Consider the following 19,304-nt stretch of genomic DNA (forward strand, 5'->3'; position numbering starts at 1 on the left):
GACTTTTTCGTATTTTTTGCGATTTTTTCGACGCCTTTACGACTTTTCGGAAATTATCGCGACTTTTTCGTTACCAATACGATTTGCGCGAAAAAACGCGAGTTTTTCGCAGCCACTCCGAAAGTTGTGTAAAATCTGGCGATTTTTTTCGTATCGTTAAAACTTGCGCGAAAGGTTGCGCCTTTTTCGTAGTGTTAATACTTAAAAGGCGCAACGTTTCGCGCAAGTTTTAACACTACGAAAAAATCGCCAGATTTTGCGCAACTTTCGGAATGGCTACGAAAAACTCACGTTTTTTCGCGCAAATCGTATTGGTAACGAAAAAGTCGCAACAATTTTCCGAAAAAATCGCAAAATACCGATCATTACGAAAAAAACGCATTCGGACGCATCAAAGGCCCGTTCGTGGGTTAGTAAATGTGCCCCTTAGTGTAACAGTAAGCAATACTGGACACATAGACTTACTACAGCCTGCTTGACGCATCTCACCTACAAACACCTGCACCTCTGCTCAGTCCTGAGACAAGGAAGAAACACCTACATGGCGGATTGTAACACTACCGGACTGGTCATCGGCATCGAGATGGGCACCAGCTACCTACACATATGAAGGCTGTAGACTGCCCACACCACCTCCAACACCAAATCGGAAGGGTAACACGGCCCAGGAGCTAACACCCACTACCCCTATCTTGGGTGGACACTCTGGTTAAGGGTTAGTTCTACCCTGATACAAGTTATGGTTTCGGGAAAAGTAGCCTCTAAAGTTTTGAAATGGGGGCATGGGGATGGAAGGGAAGTTGGGTTTACTATATGTTTTGACAAGTTTTACCTTTATCTATGCATACGGTTATATGGTGACAGTATACAAGAGAAAATGACAAGGGCAACAGACACAACAGACACAAAAAAAAAGATTACGCAAACTGAACAGGCAGTGATCGCAAACCCTACTCCCCACACACACCTAGACCTACAAAAGGCACAGGAAGAGTACCAAAAATTCCTAGAAGTTAAAACCAAAAAACAACACTTATTCCTCAAGTACAACATATTTGAACAGGGCGCCAGGACGGGGAAAATGCTTGCACACTTTGCCAAAACCGAAACCTCCCCTCCAATAATACCATCAATTAGGAACACCTCGGGCCAAACTATAGAGGACCCCAGAGCCATCAGCATGGTATTTGGGACCTTCTAGGAACAGGAAATATAAAGGTCCTACCGTGGTTTCAAGTTTTACTCAGTGAGTACTCCTCAACAGGTAGCAGCCCTCGTGCTGGCTGTGTAGCTTACAAATATAGTCCAAAGAACCCGGAGAGTACCATTATGTGCAGTGAAGCAGTGTAGTTTTATTGAGACATCTTGTAGCACAACATGTTTCGGCTCACCAGCCTTCCTCAGGTGCATATAAAAGTGACCATAGCAACATACATATATACCCTATCCCACACCAACAAGTGTCACCAGCTCCACAGTGTGGCCAGGTGCATAGGTATTCAAGACAAAGATTTGTACTGCCATCTAGTGGCCTACAACTAAAAGTAACACCTTAGAAGTAAATTATGTTTCTTAACCTAGTTACAGTTCAGCAACAGTGTATCATGTATTGGAAACAATATATTATAAGTTAGTCAATACTCAATTTTCACAATAGGTTATACAAGGGAAAGGAGCCTCTCCTACCAGACTGCTGTATGGTAGAAGGATAGTCCTGTTCTGAAAGTAGTCCAAAGTTCACAAATTCAATGCTGTAAAAATGAAAATCACATTGTTATAGGAAGCATTTGAAACTCAAGGCCTCATTCATTCCTAATGGCTCCAATGTATCCATCAAATGTATCCATTTCGCCTCGGTTTGTAAAAGCAAGCGTGTTCTATCTCCTCCCCTTCTAGGGACTGTTACTTCTTCCAGGACCATCCAGCGTAAGGATGCCGGTGTATGCTTGTGCAAATGAAAATGTTTCCCCACAGGTGTTTGTGTTTTCTTTTTTTCGGGGTCAAAAATGGTTATGGAATATTTATGTTCCCTAATACGTGTTTTTACCGGTCTGGCAGTCTGACCTACGTACATCTTACCACATGGGCACTTTAATGCATATATCACTGATTCTGAATTACAGGTGTGGTAACCTTTTATGGGGATTTTGTGCCCTTTATGCGGGTGTGTGACAAAGTCACCTTTGATAATAGAATTACAACTGCCACATCCTAGGCAGGGGAAGGTACCATGTTTGGGAGGGCCAAAAAACCGAGTCCGTGTCTCATTACCCTGAAGGTCTGCTTTCACCAATTTGTCAGCTAGATTGTTACCCCTTTTATATGAGAATAATGGTGGTGCTTTGCAGTGCCTACTTAACGTTGAATCTTTTTGTACAATAGACCAGTGGTGTAGGACTAGTTTCTCAAGTTTTTTGCTCAGGGGACCATATTGGCTGACAAATGGAATGCGTGGTAGTGATGGGGTATTGTCTTTTTTCTTTTTAAGAAGACTGTTTCTATCAATTTTTAGTACCTCATCTCTCAGTTTGTACAGCATTCCCTTATCATATCCTTTCTCTGCAAACTTGTTTATAAGTTTATTTGCACTTTGTAGGTACCTTACATCATCTGATGCAATGCGTCTTATGCGTAAAAACTGCCCTTTGGGTATCCCCTTAATAGTATTTGGTGTATGATAACTATCTGGTCTAAGGATGTTGTTTCTCTCTGTAGGTTTGGAGAAAAGGTCAGTTACAATATGCCCGTCTTTGTTAAATACCTGCACATCAAGGTAGTGTATAGTATCAGCACTATATTCTGCTGTAAATTTGATCGAGTTATGCTGGGAATTAATGTATTTGAGAAAATCCTGTAGTTTTGATTCCCCTGATTTCCAGATTATGAAGATGTCATCCACATATCTGAAATAGCAGTGTATGGATTCCTTATACATTGGATTCTGAAGTATGAGTTTATTTTCCAGGTAATCCATAAAGATATTGGCATAACTGGGTGCCAGATTACTACCCATAGCCGTACCTTGTATTTGAATATAAAATTCCTTTTCAAACCGGAAGTAGTTGTATTTGAGCACAAGAGATAATAATTCCATGAGGAAGTAAATCATGGAGTGTGGTGTATTACTATTAAGTAGTGCCTCCTCCACAAACTGTATACCTTCCTCATGTGGTATGGATGTGTATAGTGATTGTACGTCTATACTGCATAGGAGCCAGTCAGGGAAAATCTGTCCTATATCCTGCAATTTGCAAAGAAAATCAGTAGTGTCACATAGGCACTGTGGTATGCATTTCACAATCTCCTGTAGGTATACATCCACAAATTGTGACAACGGTTGTAGGACAGAGCCTACCCCTGATACAATTGGGCGCCCTGGAGGATGTTCCAAATTTTTATGTATCTTAGGCAAGAGATAGAGGACCGGTATTCGCGGATGGGCAACTGTAAGGAACTCCATAGTTTTTTTAATAATAGTTCCTGCTTCAAAGGCAGAACTGATACAAAAATCAACCTTACGCTTGATGTCCCAAGTGGGGTCACTCTGTACATGTTTGTAATGTTCTACATTATTGAGTTGTGAGAGTGCCTCAGATATATAAGCTTCTCTATTTAGAATAACAGTAGCACCACCTTTATCGGCCTTCTTGATTACTATGTCTTTGTTATTTTGTAGTGATTGTATTGCCTCTATATCCGTTTTAGTAAGATTGTGTCTGAATTGCTTATGGTTAGATTTTTCCCACAACATTTCAGCTTCATGCGTAACAATACGTTCAAATATTGACAATGCTTCATTGGTGACATCTGGTATGTAATTACTCTTTGGTTTCAGTTTAACACTTAGGTCATGGCAAGTACTTAATTTTTTATCCTCGGGGAAGCACATTTTTAGTTTCACCCTACGTATAAACTTAAAGAAATCTACCTTCCAAGAAAAGAAGTTAGGGCTCTGTGTTGGAATAAAGCCTAAACCCTTGTTCACAATGTTATGTTCAGCTGGTGTTAAAGTGTAGTCAGATAAATTCACACATAAATCGGTTACCTCAGACCCAGTCACGGTCTGTAAAATTGTCTCTGAGTCGGTGTCCGATTTGAGCGACGCTGTACTCGTCCTGTGCCTTCTCCTTCGGATACGTTTCTTCCTGCCGTTTCCTCGTGGGCTCCTCTGCGTCCACCGCCAGTCCTCTGGCGTCGTTCCTGGCCAAAAAAACGCTGCCTGTATTGGGGATTCAGATACTCCCGCTCACTCAGTGTGCCTTCCGAGTCGCTGCTGGTTAGAGGTCTCGCCGCGTCACTTCCTGTGCGCCCCACTCGATCCACTCTGTAGCCTGCACGGTGTTCCAGCGAGTCGGGTCTCCTTTCGCGACGCTGCCCTGCGGTGTCCAGTCTGTGCTGCTCTCTGCGTTGTCCCAATATTCCAGTTCTCCTCTCTCGCAACTGTCTGGGGGGATCAGCCTGCCATTGGTATACTCTGCCTGTTGCGTAATCCTTGGTATCTCGTTCAAATTTCTGCAATTTGCGAGTAAGGATCTCTTTTCTTAGTTTTGCTAATGTGTTATTAACATCCTGTATTGTATTTTCATATTCAGTTGGTAAAGCAGTTTTAAGTTGAGTTTTGATGTCTATTATTTCTTCATGTACTTTATTAATTTCAGGCTGTAAATACTCAACCGTAAGGACCATAGCATCAAGACTTGCTTTATTCCAAATGCCTTCCCATTTCTCCAAGAACTCTTTATTTTCAATGCAATGTAAGGGTTGTACTCCTGTTCTCAGTCCCCTTGGAATTCATTTCACCTTTATATACTCAATTAGTGTTGAGCTGTGCAGAAGAAAGTTCAATTCTTTACGTGTTAAATTCAGTAATTTATTGTAAAAGTCAATATCCCCTTCAGGTTTGCTGAAAGAAAGTGTTTCAACTGAAGATATAATCCTTTCAATTTCTGCATCCGAATAAACAAATGTATACAGGATGTTAATAACACATTAGCAAAACTAAGAAAAGAGATCCTTACTCGCAAATTGCAGAAATTTGAACGAGATACCAAGGATTACGCGACAGGCAGAGTATACCAATGGCAGGCTGATCCCCCCAGACAGTTGCGAGAGAGGAGAACTGGAATATTGGGACAACGCAGAGAGCAGCACAGACTGGACACCGCAGGGCAGCGTCGCGAAAGGAGACCCGACTCGCTGGAACACCGTGCAGGCTACAGAGTGGATCGAGTGGGGCGCACAGGAAGTGACGCGGCGAGACCTCTAACCAGCAGCGACTCGGAAGGCACACTGAGTGAGCGGGAGTATCTGAATCCCCAATACAGGCAGCGTTTTTTTGGCCAGGAACGACGCCAGAGGACTGGCGGTGGACGCAGAGGAGCCCACGAAGAAACGGCAGGAAGAAACGTATCCGAAGGAGAAGGCACAGGACGAGTACAGCGTCGCTCAAATCGGACACCGACTCAGAGACAATTTTACAGACCGTGACTGGGTCTGAGGTAACCGATTTATGTGTGAATTTATCTGACTACACTTTAACACCAGCTGAACATAACATTGTGAACAAGGGTTTAGGCTTTATTCCAACACAGAGCCCTAACTTCTTTTCTTGGAAGGTAGATTTCTTTAAGTTTATACGTAGGGTGAAACTAAAAATGTGCTTCCCCGAGGATAAAAAATTAAGTACTTGCCATGACCTAAGTGTTAAACTGAAACCAAAGAGTAATTACATACCAGATGTCACCAATGAAGCATTGTCAATATTTGAACGTATTGTTACGCATGAAGCTGAAATGTTGTGGGAAAAATCTAACCATAAGCAATTCAGACACAATCTTACTAAAACGGATAGAGAGGCAATACAATCACTACAAAATAACAAAGACATAGTAATCAAGAAGGCCGATAAAGGTGGTGCTACTGTTATTCTAAATAGAGAAGCTTATATATCTGAGGCACTCTCACAACTCAATAATGTAGAACATTACAAACATGTACAGAGTGACCCCACTTGGGACATCAAGCGTAAGGTTGATTTTTGTATCAGTTCTGCCTTTGAAGCAGGAACTATTATTAAAAAAACTATGGAGTTCCTTACAGTTGCCCATCCGCGAATACCGGTCCTCTATCTCTTGCCTAAGATACATAAAAATTTGGAACATCCTCCAGGGCGCCCAATTGTATCAGGGGTAGGCTCTGTCCTACAACCGTTGTCACAATTTGTGGATGTATACCTACAGGAGATTGTGAAATGCATACCACAGTGCCTATGTGACACTACTGATTTTCTTTGCAAATTGCAGGATATAGGACAGATTTTCCCTGACTGGCTCCTATGCAGTATAGACGTACAATCACTATACACATCCATACCACATGAGGAAGGTATACAGTTTGTGGAGGAGGCACTACTTAATAGTAATACACCACACTCCATGATTTACTTCCTCATGGAATTATTATCTCTTGTGCTCAAATACAACTACTTCCGGTTTGAAAAGGAATTTTATATTCAAATACAAGGTACGGCTATGGGTAGTAATCTGGCACCCAGTTATGCCAATATCTTTATGGATTACCTGGAAAATAAACTCATACTTCAGAATCCAATGTATAAGGAATCCATACACTGCTATTTCAGATATGTGGATGACATCTTCATAATCTGGAAATCAGGGGAATCAAAACTACAGGATTTTCTCAAATACATTAATTCCCAGCATAACTCGATCAAATTTACAGCAGAATATAGTGCTGATACTATACACTACCTTGATGTGCAGGTATTTAACAAAGACGGGCATATTGTAACTGACCTTTTCTCCAAACCTACAGAGAGAAACAACATCCTTAGACCAGATAGTTATCATACACCAAATACTATTAAGGGGATACCCAAAGGGCAGTTTTTACGCATAAGACGCATTGCATCAGATGATGTAAGGTACCTACAAAGTGCAAATAAACTTATAAACAAGTTTGCAGAGAAAGGATATGATAAGGGAATGCTGTACAAACTGAGAGATGAGGTACTAAAAATTGATAGAAACAGTCTTCTTAAAAAGAAAAAAGACAATACCCCATCACTACCACGCATTCCATTTGTCAGCCAATATGGTCCCCTGAGCAAAAAACTTGAGAAACTAGTCCTACACCACTGGTCTATTGTACAAAAAGATTCAACGTTAAGTAGGCACTGCAAAGCACCACCATTATTCTCATATAAAAGGGGTAACAATCTAGCTGACAAATTGGTGAAAGCAGACCTTCAGGGTAATGAGACACGGACTCGTTTTTTTGGCCCTCCCAAACATGGTACCTTCCCCTGCCTAGGATGTGGCAGTTGTAATTCTATTATCAAAGGTGACTTTGTCACACACCCGCATAAAGGGCACAAAATCCCCATAAAAGGTTACCACACCTGTAATTCAGAATCAGTGATATATGCATTAAAGTGCCCATGTGGTAAGATGTACGTAGGTCAGACTGCCAGACCGGTAAAAACACGTATTAGGGAACATAAATATTCCATAACCATTTTTGACCCCGAAAAAAAGAAAACACAAACACCTGTGGGGAAACATTTTCATTTGCACAAGCATACACCGGCATCCTTACGCTGGATGGTCCTGGAAGAAGTAACAGTCCCTAGAAGGGGAGGAGATAGAACACGCTTGCTTTTACAAACCGAGGCGAAATGGATACATTTGATGGATACATTGGAGCCATTAGGAATGAATGAGGCCTTGAGTTTCAAATGCTTCCTATAACAATGTGATTTTCATTTTTACAGCATTGAATTTGTGAACTTTGGACTACTTTCAGAACAGGACTATCCTTCTACCATACAGCAGTCTGGTAGGAGAGGCTCCTTTCCCTTGTATAACCTATTGTGAAAATTGAGTATTGACTAACTTATAATATATTGTTTCCAATACATGATACACTGTTGCTGAACTGTAACTAGGTTAAGAAACATAATTTACTTCTAAGGTGTTACTTTTAGTTGTAGGCCACTAGATGGCAGTACAAATCTTTGTCTTGAATACCTATGCACCTGGCCACACTGTGGAGCTGGTGACACTTGTTGGTGTGGGATAGGGTATATATGTATGTTGCTATGGTCACTTTTATATGCACCTGAGGAAGGCTGGTGAGCCGAAACATGTTGTGCTACAAGATGTCTCAATAAAACTACACTGCTTCACTGCACATAATGGTACTCTCCGGGTTCTTTGGACTATATTTGTAACCTTCTAGGAACAGCTATATCAAACACAACTAAATACTCAAGAACACCAGCTAAATCACTACCTAGACCAAATCCAATTACCTACATTAAAAATGGAACAGAAAGGTATGCTAGAGGCTGATATCACAGTAACTGAAATACTAGAGGCCATTACAACATTCTCCAGTGGGAAATCACCAGGGAAGGATGGCTTACCCATAGAGATATACAAAACACACTTGCCCCACAGCTGCTACAAGTCTACACAACAGCCTTAACCAGAGGGGAATTTCCCCCCTCAATGAGAGAAGCCTCAATAATAGTCCTGCCAAAACCGGGAAAAGACCTGCTGGAGTGCGGATGTTATAGACCAATATCGCTCCTAAACTGTGACATCAAAATACTGGCGGAAATACTAGCTAAACAAACTAAGAAATAGATTTTGTGCGTTCTCTGTTTGGATTAAAATATAACTTTTATTTTACATATAAAACCAGTTACATTTAATCACATGTTTAATTACAAAGCAGGGGGGGGAATGGATTGGCAAAAGTGGTAATTCAAGCTATAAATCTGTTCATTGATACTCCAAAAAATAACTGTATCTAAAAACACACACATATACACATAGAGGGGAAATGAGGGACAGCGGACAAAGGAAGCCTCATAGGCACATACAGCGGAATAAATGCGATAGTCCAGCAATCAATTCAAATAAATATATCAAGAAATACTTAGGGAGGGTACCGGGACAGCATTCACACTGTTATACTCCTGCCAGACTGCTTTTCAGATCTGAGGCCAAAAGTGCTCGTTTGAGCAAACCCAAACTCCTAACAGCATCCACCACCCCTGTGCTGAATACGGCCTTAATATGCCGATCAATCAAAGTCACAGCCCACTCCCATGTATATTTAATCGCTGCCCCGACGCATACCTCTACAAAGCTAACAGCCACCTTCCCCCAGACACCCCTTCTCAGTGCTGCCACCGGCTATCAGAAGCCGCTTCCATTCTTAGACAAGTGCATCAAATCCCCATCCCCTCGCTTCTACCTGCGGCTATCATGAGCCCAGAAAATACTAGCTAGACACCTCCAACAGGTCATAGACAGCCTCATAGCCCCAGATCAAACAGGCTTCATGCCCCACAAGAGTACAGCAATTAACCTGAGGAGACTGTATACCAACCTTGCCATAGACCACAACATCACGGGACATTGCCAAGGCCTTTGATACTGTATAATGGCCCTTTTTATGGCAGAAATGGGCTTTGGGTCCCACTACCTGGCCCTTACCAAATTGTTATACTCTAACCCCTCGGCCTCAGTAACTGTCAATGGAATACCTTCTCCACATTTCAGCATGACTCGGGGAACACGGCAGGGATGCCCCCTATCCCCGTTCCTGTTTGCTATAGCAATCAGTGAAGTGACCCAGACATAGTAGGCTGGAAAATTGGGCCCCTACAGGAGAAGATACAGCTGAAGCAGTATGCACACACCAGGCTAAACACTCAGACACACCCATATGGAACAACTGAGCACTTAATGAATTTACCCACATAGAGGCAGGGCGGATATTTAACAACAAAGGGGTACAACTACTACAACATTTGGTGCAAAACAACTCCCTTAAACCCTTTGACAGACTTCAAAGGGAATACGAAATCCCCAGTACCCAATGGTTAACATATAGGCAATTACAACATGCCTACCAGTCAGACCCCTTTAAGGTGGGAAAATCACCTTTTTGCAGAATACTTGAGGTACAAACAAACCAGCACGTGATATCCACTCTATATTGTACATTAAGATTCTGCAAATATGAAAAGACCAATGCCGGCCTCTTCAGGGCATGGCAAACTGATATCCCCGCATTAACTGATGATGAATGGTTGGACGCAGGGCCGGAACTAGGGGTAGGCAGAGTAGGTGCCTGCCTAGGGCGCAATCACTGGGGGGCGCATTTTAAAAGGATTTTTTTTATTTATTTATTAAAACTAGTTTCCTTGGTAGCCTTGGCCTTCCAAAACCGCCCTCCCCAACCCTCTCTGGCATGTATGCTGTTCACTATACTCGTTAGCCGGGACCCAGGAGCGCACCCCCACCCTCTCTTTGCCGGCAAGTACCTTAATAACCTGACGCGCTCTCCTCTTATTGCGCTGGCGCTGTGACGCATGCGCAGAAGAGGGTAGCGCGCGTACAGCATCATTCAAACAGAGAGAGCTGGCACGTTGCAAAGTGTGGAAAGTTCTGAAGCTTGTTGCTGGCTGCTGGCACAGGTAGAGATTGGGGACTTGGTGGCAATGAGAGGGATTTTCTGCTTCTGGCACAGGTTCAGATTGGGGGCTTGGGGGCAATATGATGGCTGTGGCACAAGTTCAGATTGGGGGCATGGAGCAATATGATGGCTGCTGGCACAGGTACAGATTGGGGGCTTGGGGGCAATATGAGGGATTGGCTGCTGCTGGCACAAGTACAGATGGGGGGCAATATGGTGGCCACTGGCACAGGTACATGGTGGCAATGGCTGTTGGCACCAATACATGGGGGCAATATGATGGCTGTTGGCACAAATACATGGAGCAATGTAATGGCTGCTGGCACAGGTACATAGTGGCTTTATGATGGCAGCTGGAACCAGTACATGGGGGCAATATGATGGCTGCTGGCACAGGAACATGGGGCAATAAAAAGGCTGCTGGCAGCCTGGCACAGGTACATGGGGGCAATCAGGAGGGGGGGGCGCTGATTGAAGCTCTTGCCTAGGGTGCCAAAATACCTTGGCCCGGCCCTGGTTGGACGCCTTGGAGGCACCCGGGTTCGTTTCCCCCAATGCTAACCACAAAATGATTCAGAAGCTTATCCTTCACAGGGCATACTTTACCCCACTAAGGCTGCATAGGATGAACCCGCAAATATCCCCTAATTGTACTAGATGCGGCCTAGCCCCAGGTACCTTTATATACATGATGTGGGAATGCAATAAGCTGCAATTATACTATAGAAAAGTATTTGCCACAATAGCAGAAACAACAAACATGCAACTCCAGCCTTCCCCAGAACTAGCCATACTAGGAGAATGTGATGATTCCCTCGGTAACAAATACCAGCTAACGGTTATATGACAGGGCCTCTTCCAAGCCCGTAGATGCATAACATACCTGTGGAAAGATGTGAACCCCCCCAACCCACCAAACATGGCTAGACCAAATGCAGAAATATACAGACTGTATGCAATACCTATACACAAAATGAGCAGCCCCCGAGAAGTTTGACAAAATATGGGGCTCCTGGCCCCTCCCCTAGATATTAACCTAAGAAAGCCAAAGCCCCATTACTGTATGAGCGACAGCTAACACACCCTACCCACCGTACGCCCATGACAAACCTCACACCCCTGGATTTGCCTGCTATACTGTTAGGTAACAACTCTTGTCACCTACTTTACCATATGTTACGTTATGCTATGTTAACTTAATTGTTTTAGTATTACTTTTACTTTTTACTTTTTTACCTGGTATATAAATTGTTTCAACCGGTAAGCCGACATATATATGTACAATGCTGATTCTATGCATTTTGAGAAAACTGTAACAAATGCTTCAAAGTTCCTAACTCTGATGTGTAACAAAAGAAGTCCATGTATTATATGATAAATGATCAATAAAGGTTATGATGTTAAAAAAAAAAAAAAAAAAAAATAGGTAATTCAGATTTTATCTTTGTGCTACATTAGTAAGACCTTAAGGAGATTAATGCTTGGTTGAGAGGTTGACACTGGAAGGACTGATTTGTTTTTTGGGGGGGGTTTGTAGAATTGGGCTGCACCTCAATGATGATGATACAGCTGTTTTTAAGAAAGAAGATGGCTAGATCAGGGGTGTCGAACTCAATCAGAGAAGGGGCCAAAATCTAAAATCCAGCCTAAATCGCGGGCCGAATGGTTTACTGAACCCCCATACAAAGTACCCCCAATTGCCCCCATAAACAGTGCCCCCAAAAATAAGTACCCCCAATTGCCTCATCATACACAGTACCTCCCATAGACAGTAGCCAGCCCGCACACACAGAGCCCCCAATTGCCCCCACAGAAAGTACCCCCAACAGACCAGTGATGTCGGCGGCTCCTTCTCTCTTATGCCGCGGCAACAGGCACTACTATAAGGTTGCGCCTCGTCGCTGATGTGTGACGTCATACGCACGGGTGCAACCTTATAAAAGGGCCTGTTGCCGCGGCATAAGAGAGAAGGAGCCGCTGGCGCTGACGAAGAAGGTATGTTTTTGCGCGTGCAGTGATGACAGCGCGGTGCGGGCCACATTGCAAGGCCTGGCGGGCCGGATTTGGCCCGCGGGCCTTGTGTTTGATATGTATGGGCTAGATGGTTGGAAGAGATTTTAAACTAGACACAGGGGGGTTAAAGTTAATTCTGTGGAACCAACTTTTTTTTTATATCACAGCTTGAAGTTTAAATCACCACTCTGCACTCGTGATTATTTTTTTAATAAAAAATACTTACTGAGCTGCTAGTTCAAAAATCAAAAATGAATAGAGCCTAATAACAGTGCACACAATAAGGAATAAAAGGATCAGTCAAAATCTATAAAAAATTGACTCTCTTATTATGCTAATTTTAAGTTGCCCAATTGTGTATATGTAGAAATATATTTATAAGTAAATTATGTATGTGTGTTAGCTCTTTTAAAGTGGTAAAATAAAGAAGTGGTGCTGCAAGTGGCAAAATAATCAAGAATAGGAGACTTCTTATTTTAGCAACTTGAACCCTTGCAACATATGAATCTGGAGGTGATTGCTAAAAGTTTATTTTGAAATGTTATAAAACCAGTTATAGTTTAACTGAACCTTTATTTGTTTTCTTTCATGCGCTGTAGATGCCTTACCCCGATACTTTAAATCCCAAGGGGTTGCATTATTATGCTGCTGCTATGGATGAAGAATCACCTACAGATTTTGAAATGCTGTTATCTCCCACCCTACTGGACCACCGACCCAGTTCTACTGGAATGGATGCTGAGCAGAAGACAGTGTTTGCCTTTGTAATTTTCTTGCTGGTCTTCTTGGTTATTCTCATGGTTCGCTGCTTTCGAATACTACTAGACCCTTACAGTAGAATGCCAGCTTCTTCATGGACTGACCACAAAGAGGGGCTGGAAAGAGGCCAATTTGACTATGCCTTAGTATAAATTATCAGATTAAATAATAAATAACAACTGCCATTTTCTGTTACATTCTAATTGTAGCAGAGAAGTGAATCCGGTTAGTGTGAGAAAATTCCTTCTCACCCTAATCCGAATTAAGTCTCCACTTTGCTGCTTTCCAAATCCTACCCCCTCAGGTGCCATATTCCTATATCTTGCACTGTTGAAATCTAGCAAGGTTGAAACAGGTTGTCTGCAAATTTGGATATATGGCTCTGAATAATTAGGCTGTATTTGTGCTATTAAACCAGAAGTTCTGTATGCGTAGGTGGCCCCAGGGATATGAAGGAGTGATTTGTATGTCTCTGCATATGATTCCTTGAATGAGAGGTAAAGCCTCTCATTTTTGTTTTAAGGTAGTACTTTGTGCATAGCATGAGACTTGTAAATATCGTCTGATTTCGGAAAGCTTTACACTGCATCCTAAATTGTACTAATGATAAACATTAGTACTCATAAATTGAACTTGTCCTTATCTACTATCACATAGTGATATCATAGGTGACAGCAAAAAATATATTAACAGACCCAGTCTAATCTGCTGACCAAAAGCCAATAGATAGCCTTACAATGATACAATGAAAGTTCTCATTGTTAATATAATATTGTTGCCTTTAACTATAACATTCCAAGCCAGAATTTCCATATGGCCATTTATCTGGCATACCAGGTGACCAAAGTATAAATATCTGTTTTACCATTGTACCTTATACCTTTCCCATTAATTATTTGCCATAAACTTTTATTTTTTATTTGTAAACTACTACCATAGTGTCATGGTTTTTCTACTCAGGACAACTGTCTGTATTTGTGTACTGAATTCCCTTACCCCTCCTCCTTCTATTTACTTTGTATTACTGGCCATTTTCTTAAAATAATCACTCTATGATCTTAGTGATTTTTTTTTTAACTTAATCGTAAGGACTTATTTGTTAACAGGGATTGTGCAAAGTGGAAAAATTGCAATACATAATGAGGCTCAATTAAAAATGCTGGGCAAATTTGCACATGGCCATTAAGTCATATTGAACAATGAAAGCAAACATTTAATTGGTTATTGCACAGGTACAAATTTGCCTAGTGTTAATAATTGAGCTCCTACTGTTTTCTGTGCTCAACAAAACAATGTTCCTGCTGCTATACACAAGTTGTGCATATGTACTGATACAAAATTCCACTCAAAATTTCAGTTAAAGTGCAAGAACATCATATGTGAGTCAGACAGGCCTGGTGTGGAGTGTCTTTATATGCCTTCTATGTATGCACTATTCAGCAGGCGCAAAGTAATTTCACTGTATCCACTAAAGCTACTAGGAACACTGTACTTAATGGATGATCAATGGCACATGTGACGTACAGAGTTCCCGTGCTACCCTTTGCTACTCCCTTGCTTGTTACACTTTGCACTTCACAGCAGATACTGCTATGGTAGGTTCAGTAATTCCAATGATTGTGAATTAAATATTTTCTGTATTGTAATTATGGATGCAAAACCATGCCCATTTTTGCTCCACAAGACAGCATAGGCATAATATATTTTACATACTTTCATATAGATGGCTGTACTACATAATAGCCGAGTAATAATGAGGAAAGCCTAATATTTGACATACATATATGTATGTTTTTCATATTATCAGGACAGTGATCTTGTCTGATACATGCAAATATATGTCAGTCACGGTACAATTTAAGCCTACTATGATTTGGTACTTTTAGCTGAAGTTTAAATAACATTTCAAAAGACAGGACATAACAGAAAAGCTAACACAAAGCTCTCTTCCTTAAAAGGTAAAATTATGTTTTATTCATATCATTGACACACACTATTTTTAGTTTTAAAATATTTATAGGGCGCCCATATGACTCAACTATAAACCAGTTTGTAAGGGTGAGGAATACATATTTGATTAATGTTGATTAACTCCTCTACATAATGTTTATTTCTATGTATCTGGTGTTATTTCTATTGATCGGCAGTCTGTTCTTATTGTTTAGAGCTATTAAGTAATTAACCATTAAGTGGTATATGTGGAGGACTTTTGAGTTAGGGAGGGATCCCCAGTTAAAGTGGCAGGAAGTTTTGAAGTACCTATAATTTTTTTACTTCACAGTTGCAAAATAGAAAAAGGTGTCTTTCTGTAGGTAGAGATTAAGTATTGAAGTAGGGTTGCCATCTTGCCCGGTATTTGGTAGGGCTGTCCAGTTTAAAACTGCCTGCCTGGAAAATTTGGAAAACCAGGTAGGATTCTTAAAGACTGATGCTATGATTTCCCAATTAGCAATTGGCACATCATAGCCCTACTCTACAATATGTGAAGTTTGAGAGTATATTCACCTCAGGAAACTGAAATGTGTAGCAAATATAATTCTTTGGGTCCTTTTAATGTTTAGTGCAATCATTTTTGCATAACCATGTAAAACATCAGCATGTTGTATACTGTGGAATTTTGTATGTTTAATTTATAAACCCATTTATTGTACAGCACTTCAGAATATATTAGCACTTTATAAATATGTGTTGATAATATTAATGATAATAAAACAAGCTGAAAGATAAGGAGCAACCATCTTGGACTGTCAGAGTAGGCATAGGCAAAAACAGTGATTTGTTTTGAGATAAATGTGGCTGCCCTTGAGCTGATGGTGGAGTCTGGGGAAGCTGGAGATTGATAGCATGGATATTAGCATGACACACCCATCTAAGTAGGTGTTAACTACCTTTTTTTGGTCTCGATTGAGTGGCAAAGATAGAGGCACCTAAATTATATTGCTGGTATCGAATAAAGGCTTGTAGCTCTTGTGATATCTCAAATCTATTAACAAAACCATAAGGTGGTTAAAGTGCAGCATGGTGCTCTGGGATCCTGAGTTTAATTTTGGCTTGGGCACTCTCTGCAAGGAGTTTGTATGTGTGGGTTTTCACCCGGTTCTCTGATTTTCTCCCACACTCCAAAAACATACAGACAGGTTAATTGGCTCCTGATAAAACTAACCCTTAGTTTGTGTGTGTAAATATATTAAAAACCTTAGATTGTAAGCTCCACGTGGGCAGGGACATATGTGAAAGATAGATAATCTCTGTAAAGCAATGTGTAAAATGTCTTGATTCTATATAAGTGATGGATAATAAATACATACTGTAATAAACTGTTCGCTCCCCTACACATACCTATATGATCTTTTGTAAGGGATCCAGATATCTGGATTTTGATAAACATGCCAAGTCTCCATTATGTGTAGTGAGCAAAGGGTAATTTTGAGCGCAATGTTTTATTTCTACAAGACAGCATTTTCCCCCCTAGAATTCCAGCATAATTGTGGTTGCAAGGGGCCAATGTGCTTATGTGTTTATCAATAGACATTTGTTTTGCTCTAGCCAACCCTTCACATGAAATCTGCCCTGATTTATGAATTTTTGATGGACATACCCTGTTATTCTAATTTAATTAATGTACTTATTGCACCACATATATAATTGTAAATGATTTCCTAACATTCTTAGTATTTGTAGTAGGCTGGCTAGCCACTTTTATAAACTAGTTCAATAAATGTATTTATACTTGATAGTAACCTCTGTATCATTTGTGCCCTTTGTAGTAGTGAAGGGTCCATAATTACTTGAACAGATGCTCATTATATTTTTCTTTGTGATATTGTTGTTGTTGTTGTCAAGGAGACTCTGCTGATCTACCTTGACAATATTATTATATTGTCCTCACCTTTGGGGTGCACTTTAATTTACCATTCGTGAATTAAAATGTTTACTTGGATTAAGCAATGGCATGGCAGTGGTTTATTAAGCTTGAACTGATGTTTATGTAAAGTTTCCTGCCCCAAAGAGATCTGACAGATAGCTTTATCTGAGACATTTTGCTACCATAATAATTTTGCCCAATCAAAACCTCAACTTTGAATTACAACTCATAAAACTTGTTTGGCTTCATGGATTAAAAAGTCACAAGCAAACAAAACAGACTGGTTTAGTTGTACAGTATTAATAAAATAGCTTTGTCCACTGGGGAACAATATCAAGAATCTCAGTCTGAATAGACTGCAGTGGTAGTATGGCATTTCAACACTGTTCTTTCTCTCGTCCCCTTTTCACTCTCTGCCCCAAAAGGGGCAAGGTCAGAGATGACATAAGTTATAATCATGCTGGATGCCAAAGCCATACATTCATAGCCAGATTTTTAATAAAGTTAGGGGAAGCTTAGTCTGCCCTAACCTGCTTGGAACCTTAAAAAAAAAAACAAAAAAAACAACTTACTCTGTTTCTGCACTGCTTTGAAACTTTAAACATTGTGGAATTCTTCCAGTATTAATGCAAGCACCGGTTCTGTTGTAATCAGCTGTGCTCTGATTGGATCCTTCCTCTTGTGGCTTCTCCAATCAGAGCACAGCACTCTTGACAGACAGTAGCATTGTTCTAAAGGCTGAATCACTAGCTGAAATTAAATAGTTTTTGTCATCTATAATATCCCTATCACATTTTCTCCAGTCCTAAATTAACTCTTTTCCCCTGGAAAAGCTAATTGTGCGTTTATATATTTTTTTGTTGTTGATTTTTGCACATTTTGCACATTGTTCATTTCTAGTTAGTTACAGTGGAGCCTTCATAAGACTGCATGGCTGGGAAACAAACCAATTGATGGAGAACCCCCTTACAGAAGTGCATGTATGAACACTTTTACATCCTAAACATTTTAGGGCGCAAAAAGCACTCCCACGCACAATTTTGCACAGTTTTCCTGGAAGAGGTAGTTGGGAGGTTTATTTTTATGCCAGCAGCAGATCCACTAAGTCTCACATTAGCTTTAGTTCGGTCTATGCATGGCCCATCTTTAGCCTCCCCAAACAAAAAAGTCACCCTCCGCCTATGCTCTTTTCACATGGGAGGAGCCTGGGAAAGGATGATTGGCATAGCCCAAAAGACCCTCAACCCTATCTTCTTGCAAGTTGGAACTGCACCCATGAGTCTTTAACCACATACATAGCTGAAGTCTCAGCTATTATAAATGCCAGACCTCTTACTCCTGTCTCAAATGACCCAGAAGACCCTTTCTTGCTTACACCTGCTACTCTGCTTACTCAAAAAAAATTACTAACAAAGACTTGTAAAAGCATCAGTGGAGACAAGTAGAGTTTCATGCAAACACCCTGGAGAAAACAATACATTTCTACTTTGCAGCCATGGAACAAACGGCAGACTGCCAAACCCAGCTTTATGACTGGTGACATTGTTCTTGTAAAAGACTGCCAGTCGCAAAGAAATGAATGGTCATTAGGTCTTGTTACCAAAACATTTCCCAGTAAAGACGGAAGAGTCTGCAAGTTGAGGTTAGGATCTCCAAACAAGAAGAAACCAAATATTTCTTCAGACCAGTATCTCTACTGACTTTATTGTCAGTTCAGGTGGGGAGTGACATGTGCCCAGCATAAACTTTTGTCATATCTGTTATTTCTTTACTCTTTTGTGGTAAACTCCCTCTCCTGCCTGTTTGCTCTATCTGCATGGAATTCATTTTAGTGTAATCTTTGACCATTTTCAACCACCATACTTCCAGCATGTGACCCATTACATTGGGGGAGCCCATACTCCATTTTGTAGCTGTTGCTGTAGTCAACAGATTTCATCTCAGTCTTTTTTATTGGATTGTGGGAAGGTTTAGCTGCATCAACTCAGGTGTAGAAACATCAAGGTTTAGATGCATGTCAAGCTACACAAGACCTCAGGGTAACACATAGTGAGGACAGAACAGTACCAACAGAACAGAGGCCATATAAATGTTTGCTTTCTAAACTAAAGATCTGTCGGTCTTACATAATAACATAGTAAGTTAAGTTGGACCT

The 19,304-nt window shown here is 40.9% G+C and overlaps 1 protein-coding gene across 5 annotated transcripts in view; it reads left to right on the forward strand.

Annotated features, from left to right (window-relative positions):
* Positions 1-17,229, forward strand: part of ctxn1 (cortexin 1) — a 57,851-nt gene extending 40,622 nt beyond the window's left edge. For all 5 annotated transcript variants that reach the window (XM_031903743.1, XM_031903752.1, XM_031903735.1 and 2 more), the window contains one exon: positions 13,125-17,229. In XM_031903743.1, the coding sequence (XP_031759603.1) occupies positions 13,125-13,436 (312 nt within the window). In that variant the 3' untranslated portion in view covers positions 13,437-17,229. The remainder of the gene's footprint in view (positions 1-13,124) is intronic.
* The last annotated feature ends 2,075 nt before the right edge of the window (positions 17,230-19,304 follow it).

This window comes from Xenopus tropicalis, chromosome 1 (genome assembly GCF_000004195.4).
Source record: "Xenopus tropicalis strain Nigerian chromosome 1, UCB_Xtro_10.0, whole genome shotgun sequence".
NCBI lineage: Eukaryota > Metazoa > Chordata > Amphibia > Anura > Pipidae > Xenopus > Xenopus tropicalis.